At 33.4% G+C, this 7,686-nt stretch overlaps 1 protein-coding gene across 1 annotated transcript; it reads left to right on the top strand.

Moving 5' to 3' along the window:
* The first annotated feature begins 1,937 nt into the window (after positions 1-1,937).
* LOC120633389 (glucose dehydrogenase [FAD, quinone]-like) lies at positions 1,938-7,380 on the top strand. The gene is made up of 4 exons (XM_039903627.1): positions 1,938-2,558; positions 4,285-4,442; positions 5,474-5,588; positions 6,043-7,380. Exons 1-4 carry the CDS (start codon positions 1,938-1,940, stop codon positions 7,378-7,380), a joined length of 2,232 nt encoding a protein of 743 aa, XP_039759561.1.
* Positions 7,381-7,686: the final 306 nt, after the last annotated feature.

Below are 7,686 nucleotides of genomic sequence, written 5' to 3'. Positions count from 1 at the left end.
GAGCACCCAGACGGTTCCAGTTAGTGAGCCTCCGTATTTAAAATACTCTGTTTTTTTATAACCACAATTACGGTTAGTAAAATAACCTAGACTCATTTCAAGAAATTACAATTTATACGGTTTCCATTTTAACGTTTTTAACTCTTTTGAAATAGAAATTGGTCGCACGCAATTTGAAGGTATACAGGCATTGTGACTTCTTACCTTCAAATATTAACTAATATTTTTGAAGTGAAACATCTTTAGAATCGTTGTAATTTAAGATTCGATGAAACGAAAATGCGTTAATAACGATAAAGAAACAACACATACATTTTAAAGGATTAAACCGGCTTGAGAATTAGATTGAATACATTACACATTTTGTTTTAGTTACCATGGAAACTGAATTATATTTCGTATTTTACATGAAAATAATAAATAATATTTAAGCTTGGTAAAATATAATAAACCATTTATCCTAATACTCCTAATAAAGAGAATTTACATCTCAATCTCTCGTAGGCAACTTTTTAGAAGTTTCACATTTTTCTGTGTGTGAATTGAACAGGATTTTTGTTTTTCTTAAGCCTAAAATCTGTGTGCTTTTAGGGACTTTACCTTTCACGTTCGATGAGGTTGCATACGCTCGCCTTTAACTACTACCAAACCCACCAATATTACCAATATTATAAATGCGGAAGTGTGTTCGTTTGTTTGTTCGTTTGTTCTTCCTTTGCGCCCTCACTAAGCATCAAATCAACTTTATTACAATGATGTAACGTAGCATAGTTTACTTTTCAGCCCAGGAAAACAACAGATTCTCACGGGATGTGTTATATTGATAGCCGTTATTAGCGTCATATGAAAGACAAACCACTCGCTTCTTACCTTCTAAATTATTCTGTTTTTAAATTTTTACAATATTTTGTTAACTTATATGCCGTACAGAAATTCTTATGCCTCAGTAATTTGCCAATACAGGATCGACAGTGTTTGATGTTCGCTCAGTGTTAAAGGACTGTTGAGAAACGAGTGGCTTTCTGTTCTGTTTAAAATTCGTCGAGTGCCTAATAAATTTAAACGAAACCGACTACAGATCCAACATTCATGATTGAGAATCCATTTATCTTTTTATCTTAAGAAAAAAATGCGATGCGTCTTCCAAAAACTTGGAATGTGCCGGGGCAATAGATTTTTTTTGCTTTGTTTTTCTTTGGAGATTGTAATTTTTTTGAAGACTGTATTCACGATGAAAGGCATGAAATGTTAAAATATTATGTAATAAATGTAATAGTTTAGAAAATAACACTTTGTATGGGTTTTTAAATCGGCTTTTTATGATGTTTTCTTTTTAACTTTTAGGACTAATTGTTCTAGTAGTAAACATATTTAAATTTTGAAACAATATAAATAATTTATTATCTCCTTATTTATTATCATCAAGGTATTGGGTTTGATACATCTTATGGAAAATGTTAAGGTTTCCAAGATCATGGAGTGTTGCCCCCTCACCATAAAACGCATCGTTGCTAGACTTTCCAATAGGTAGAAAAATAATATTAGATAAATCGCCGGCAGTTGCTCTTCTTTCTTTGTAAAAACCTTCTAATTTGGAAATACCTTCAAAATGACATCGATCGTTTGATGATGATAATGTCGATAAAATTATAAGTTTATACTTAAAGGGAATTCCAGCTTTGGCAATTCCATTGTTTGCCACCAACGCCTCAATGAACACAAGTGCATTATTCTCAGCCTTGATATAAAAAGTAGTGTAGACTTTTCCTACTAGTTATTTTATCATTCGTTTAGACGCGTTCAATCACAGAACACGGGGATTTATGTGCACCTTTAAAAAATAAATTCTGTGTGAAAAAAGGTTTTATTTTAAAAAGGTGTACTAACATGATTAATTTATAATACTTGGTTAAGTGAAGTAAAGTTAAGTGACCAAAATGGCAACGACGTGGACCCCGCTGGAAATAAGTGAAATTTGTTACGAACAACGTGCTCCTTTGACACAGTGTGCACCTACGGGTGTTATGTTTTTGGCTTTAGTAACCCGCTTATTTGGAGGTGTTACGTACAGTGTTCCATACCCAAAAAAAAATCCATATGATATTTATAACGAAGGACTTTTAAGCCCGGAATTATACTCAGACTCAGAAAATTCTAGGTCACATTACAATTATCCAGTTGGTTCGTATTACGCTAATTTTGATATTGGATCACCGCATAGACACCACCATCATCATACGCATCCCCACGGGAAAAATGGTTACCAATATGATTTTATCAGCTATCATCCTTTGCCACCCTATGCCAGTAACATAGATTCTAGTATTTCGAAATTTAAATCTCACCAGCCCATTGGTAACTTTGATTTCCTAGAGAAAAATTTTGGTGACTTGGGCTTAGAAGAATCTAAGGCTATGCCAACTGTAGTTGAAAAGGACAAGAAAGAAGAGAAATCAAGAAGTAAACGAGAAACTCAAGAATATGATTTTATCATTGTTGGTGCCGGCTCAGCCGGATGTGTAATTGCTAACCGCTTATCAGAAGTTAAGAAATGGAAGGTTTGTTATTGAAATCTTATAACACGTATACGTAGTACATAATTTGGCGGCATGGATTTTTATCTGATTAATTAGTTCTTGAATATCTCAAACTTACTTAAACTTTTCCTAAAGTAAAACTGATAGTTATTAACGTGAAGATGAGCTTTTATTTTATAGAAAACTATACGAGTTAAATACAAATATTTAAAAAATATACCTTGCATAACTATTAGGTGTAACTTTTATGAACTTTGTAATTTAATTCATATCTTTCCTATACTATATATTATTATAATCTTTAATGTGCGAAAGTGAGTATGTTTGTTTGTTTCATTTTTTAAAACCAATATATAATAAATAAAATAAATAAATATACTACGACAATACACACATCGCCATCCAACCCCAAAGTAAGCGTAGCTTGTGTTATGGGTACCAAGATGACTGATGAATATTTTTGAATAATATACTTTGTACATAAATACTTATAATGTACAGATAAACACCCAGACACTGAAAACCATTCATGTTTATCACACAATCATTTTCAGTCATGGGAATCGAACCCACGGCCTCGGACTCAAAAAGCAGGGTCGCTGCTTACTGCGCCAGTCGGCCGTTAAGGCACCAATGCATGGCACATCCGCTAAATTAATTAAATTTTATGCAAGCATCGAATCCTAAATACATAATTTTTATTGAGGGAAATTAAGGAATTTAAAACATTTGACAATTATTGGGTCGGAGATAAAATAACTTAATTGGCGAAGTACTTTGTGCCCTCTTGGCACAAACAAAAGCCATAAACAGGAATTGAAAATACCTTAAATTTACACTGCAGACGTTAAAACAAAAAAAAAAAAAATTAGAGCTATGTTGAAAATACTGTATACACCTACGCCATTTGTACTAAAAGTTATTCCCAAAGACAAAGTCGAAGTCAAAGACTGGTCACGACGTGTAAGGGTACACTTGGGGCAGAGTTAGTCCAAGACTAGCCTCAGATAGTATCTATATACTCGTATGGTGACAATAAACAGCGGTATCTTGCAAAAAAATAATAAAACGATATTTTGATTTGCGGGATGGTATTTTTTATTGCTTCAAATGGTTCTTAGTATGAAAAGTATTTAACCACTTCTCAATAAATTGCTTACGTCATTTAACATGACTTTTTTGGGTTAGTTATATGACTTTTTCATATTTATATGATCTGCAGAAAAAAATTGACTTGACTTTAATGAATAATTCTAATAACTTTTGCCCACGTGGGATAAAAAGTATCCTTTAAGTTGCTTAATTGGGGCGTACAGGCGTTTATAATAAAGAGTATATTTTGTCCAAAAAAATATACGTGTAAATGAAAACCGAATTAATACTTCACAGGCTTTAGACCAAAACGCTAATAGTTTTTGAATAATCCATTGTCATAGTTTTTACTGAGAGAAATCAGATACAACTCTAATCCCCCAACACGTGCAAAAGTAAAATCTGCTTAAGAACGAGTCGCATAGCGTAGGTTCTATGCACGTGTCAGTCTTTTATCTTCATTAGGAATAAGTAAATACTTAAAATGATTTGAATTATTAGTTTGTATAGAAAAATAGATATGCTTCTTTTGACTTATTATTTTTACATGGTATAATTCCTTATGAAATATACATATTTCTGCACGTTTCAACAATATTTCGTCATTTCGTTAAACGTTGTATAAGGTTTTAAATTAAACAATTATTTATTTTAGATACTTCTGATAGAGGCTGGTCCGGAGCAACCAGATGTCACTATGGTACCATCATTTGCGCCAACACTTAAAGGATCTAACATCGATTGGAACTTCAGAACTCAACCAGAGGAACTGACGTGTAGATCTTCTAGAGGTCAAAGTTGTTCATGGACAAGGTATTTAAAATTTAGCTTATCATTAATATTATGATCATCAAACTATTAATGCTTTCGGCTGGGCATCAATGGGCATCTCATACAACGACATAGGTATTTACAGCATAGACTCACGCTGCAGAGATTTGTTAATGATATACGACCTGAACTGATATGGACCTGCTTGTTTCAATTAAAATGTTAACCTAACTCGTGAATCGCATCGGGACCTTGTGATCCGAAAAACGATGGATCAGAGAGAAAATCAAATATTTTAATACGTCAATAACAGAATTAACGCATAGAGCCACCTTATATCATCCAATATAACAAGTTATTAAATTTAAGTAAAAATTTTCATCAGTAAAGGCATCTACAGAAATTTCAGGTCACAGTGGCTTCCCTGACTTGAGTTATTTGTATGTGGGAAACCAGCAATAGTGCTTACAGTTTTGGTAATGAGTTTCGATGGTTTGTTCGTAACATCGTCGATCCATAGACCGCAGTCTTTTTGTTTTCCACTGTTGAGCACATGCCTCTTTTAGACGTGTTCCAGTGCTGAGATACTGATCTCCTCACAGAATAATAAGGGTTTAGGCAGAAATCCATCAGAGTGTGGATTGATAGACGTAACACGCCTTTCACAATAGTATGGGAAACTCTGTCGCATGCAGGGTTACTCATGACGTTTTTACTTCATCGTTAAAGCAAATAATATTTAACTGCTTTTATTGCTCAAAAGGCACAAAACTCCTAAAAGAGTTAGAGGTACGTGCCGGGGATCGAACTCCCCCCCCGAAAGTGAGGCAGAAGTCCTCACCACTAGGCTACCACCACAAACAGAAACAAAAAGTAAGAAAATGAAAGTCCAGGTACCATAAAGATAATTGTGAACAATTTCATAAATTTCAAAAACACAAACCTTTTTCACGGCCTAAAAGAACATGAGTGGGTCCCTTATATGCTTAAATAAACATTTTTTGGTAAAACCATTACGATATTTTTGTTTTGTAACAAAAAAAATATAACTTTAATTAAAATCACTTTTTCAGTGGAAAAACGATGGGAGGTTCCAGTTCTGTCAACTTCTTGGTCTATAATCGAGGGAACCGACTTGATTACGATGGCTGGGCTGGACTGGGCAACTATGGCTGGAGTTATAATGAGGTAAACCAAGTTTCGTAAATGTGCACGAATACACATCCATATTCCATACAGATAATCAGGGTCTAGTCAAAGTCAAATATTTTTTTATGCAAATAGATATTATATGGAGAGATGGTACTTTTGATGCAAAAATTACATTCGTAAAATTAAAGTTACGAGGGTTTCAAACGCGCCCAGGTCTAAGAAAAAGATAACACCAACTTAGTAGGTTATTTATGTTATCTCACTATGTTATTACATATAAATAAATCAATAAATCGCTAGGCGGCACGGATTTGAATTAGGTGGTTACTAACTACTATCCGTTAACAGTAACATACCAGAGAATATTTTGAAAATAAAAATTCAAATGAAAACAAATTGCCGACTCTGAATTTCTCACTCAATAACCACTGCATCCTAAGATGTCTTAAAAATAATGTTTGCATTTACAAACGGCTGGCTTTACTTTCAGGTGCTTCCGTATTTTAAGAAGTCTGAAAACAATAGAGAAATTGAAGCTTCCGACAAACATTACCATGCAATTGGTGGACCACTGAACGTAGAACGATTTCCCTATACTGACATAAATTCGATAATGCTAGTAGATGCATTTAAAGAAAAAGGATTGCCACTAAACGATTTGACAGCAGCAGATAATTTTGGAACAGGTTTATCGTTATCAACTTCTAAAGACGGCCGAAGATGGTCTGCCAATGTTGCTTTTATAAAACCGATACGGGAATACCGTCCTAATATTGACATATTGGTGGATGCACGTGCCACTAAAGTGATTATAGACCCAGATACTAAATTAGCTCATGGTATAACTTATATTAAAAATGGAAAATTTTACAGTACGTACGCTAGAAAAGAAGTTATTATTAGCAGTGGCACTATAAATTCTCCAAAATTATTAATGCTTTCTGGTATAGGTCCTAAGGATCACTTAGAGAGCTTAAATATACCAGTTTTGGCAGATTTACACGTTGGTCAAAATTTACAAGATCACGTCACCACTGATGCGCTTATCATATCTCTAACAAACAAAACTTCCACCGCTGTGAATGGGAATGAACTTTTAGAGGAAGTTCAAAAATATAAACAACAGCAACCCAAGAAAACTGGACCATTGGCTACTACGAGTACTCTTAACTCTATTGCGTTTATTAAAACTAAGTACGCTTATGAACCCGCACCAGATATTCAATACCACTTCGATGGGAGAAATGTAAGAGAGTTTTATTCAGATCCTACAACCTATTTAGCGGAAAACTTCTTCCCTTTATCATTCTACGATGGTCTTGCAGCGAGACCACTACTGCTTACACCTAAGAGCAGAGGATTTCTTTTGTTGAACCATACTGATCCCATTTTTAGTCAACCTTTGATATTTCCAAGATTTTTCACAAATAAAGTAGATCTAGATGTACTATATGAAGGAATCAAATTCATTGTAGGCTTAGAAGAAACCGAAGTATTTAAACACAATGGTGCTAGCTTTGTTAAAGAACCAGTAAAAGGCTGTGAAGCATATCTTTGGGGAACATATGAATATTTCGCTTGTATACTTATTGAATATACCAGCACTATCTATCATCCAGTTGGCACATGTAAGATGGGGCCAGCGTGGGACAAAGAAGCGGTGGTTGATTCTAGGTTGCGAGTATATGGTATCAAAAATCTGAGAGTGATAGATGCTTCTATAATGCCTACCATAGTTAGAGGAAATACAAATGCACCAACTATAATGATTGCTGAAAAAGCATCAGATATGATCAAAGAAGATTGGTTATCAAAAAAATATCATTAGTTTAATTTTATTTATCAGGTTGTAAATAAATTATTAATAATTGCCATTAATTTAACGGTTTCATATTATTTTGATAATTAAATTATACTTATAATTAGTTAAAACTAGTATTCTACATTTATTAGGTGATATTTGTAATATTTTGAAAATATCTGTAAGGAAATGGAATAGCATTTTAATTGTTCATATATTTTATAGAAACTCATAAATTGCTTTAATATTGAGTTAACAATTTTAATGTATGAATATAATATCTAAAATTTACCTGTTACGAAATTTGCTAATTTTGAAAACAGTTTTTATTAA

The sequence above is a fragment of the Pararge aegeria genome, chromosome 1 (assembly GCF_905163445.1).
Source record: "Pararge aegeria chromosome 1, ilParAegt1.1, whole genome shotgun sequence".
NCBI classification, from domain to species: Eukaryota; Metazoa; Arthropoda; class Insecta; order Lepidoptera; family Nymphalidae; genus Pararge; species Pararge aegeria.
Note: the sequence above shows the minus strand (reverse complement) of the source record. Positions and strands in the feature narration are given on the sequence as shown.

What these genes read in the sequence shown, in the direction of transcription:
- LOC120633389 (XM_039903627.1), top strand. Translation starts at nt 1,938, where the DNA reads ATGGCAACGACGTGGACCCCGCTGGAAATAAGTGAAATTTGTTACGAA. An exon ending in CAGAAGTTAAGAAATGGAAG is followed by an intron (nt 2,559 to 4,284) that starts GTTTGTTATTGA and finishes TATTTATTTTAG; the next exon opens with ATACTTCTGATAGAGGCTGG. An exon ending in CAAAGTTGTTCATGGACAAG is followed by an intron (nt 4,443 to 5,473) that starts GTATTTAAAATT and finishes TCACTTTTTCAG; the next exon opens with TGGAAAAACGATGGGAGGTT.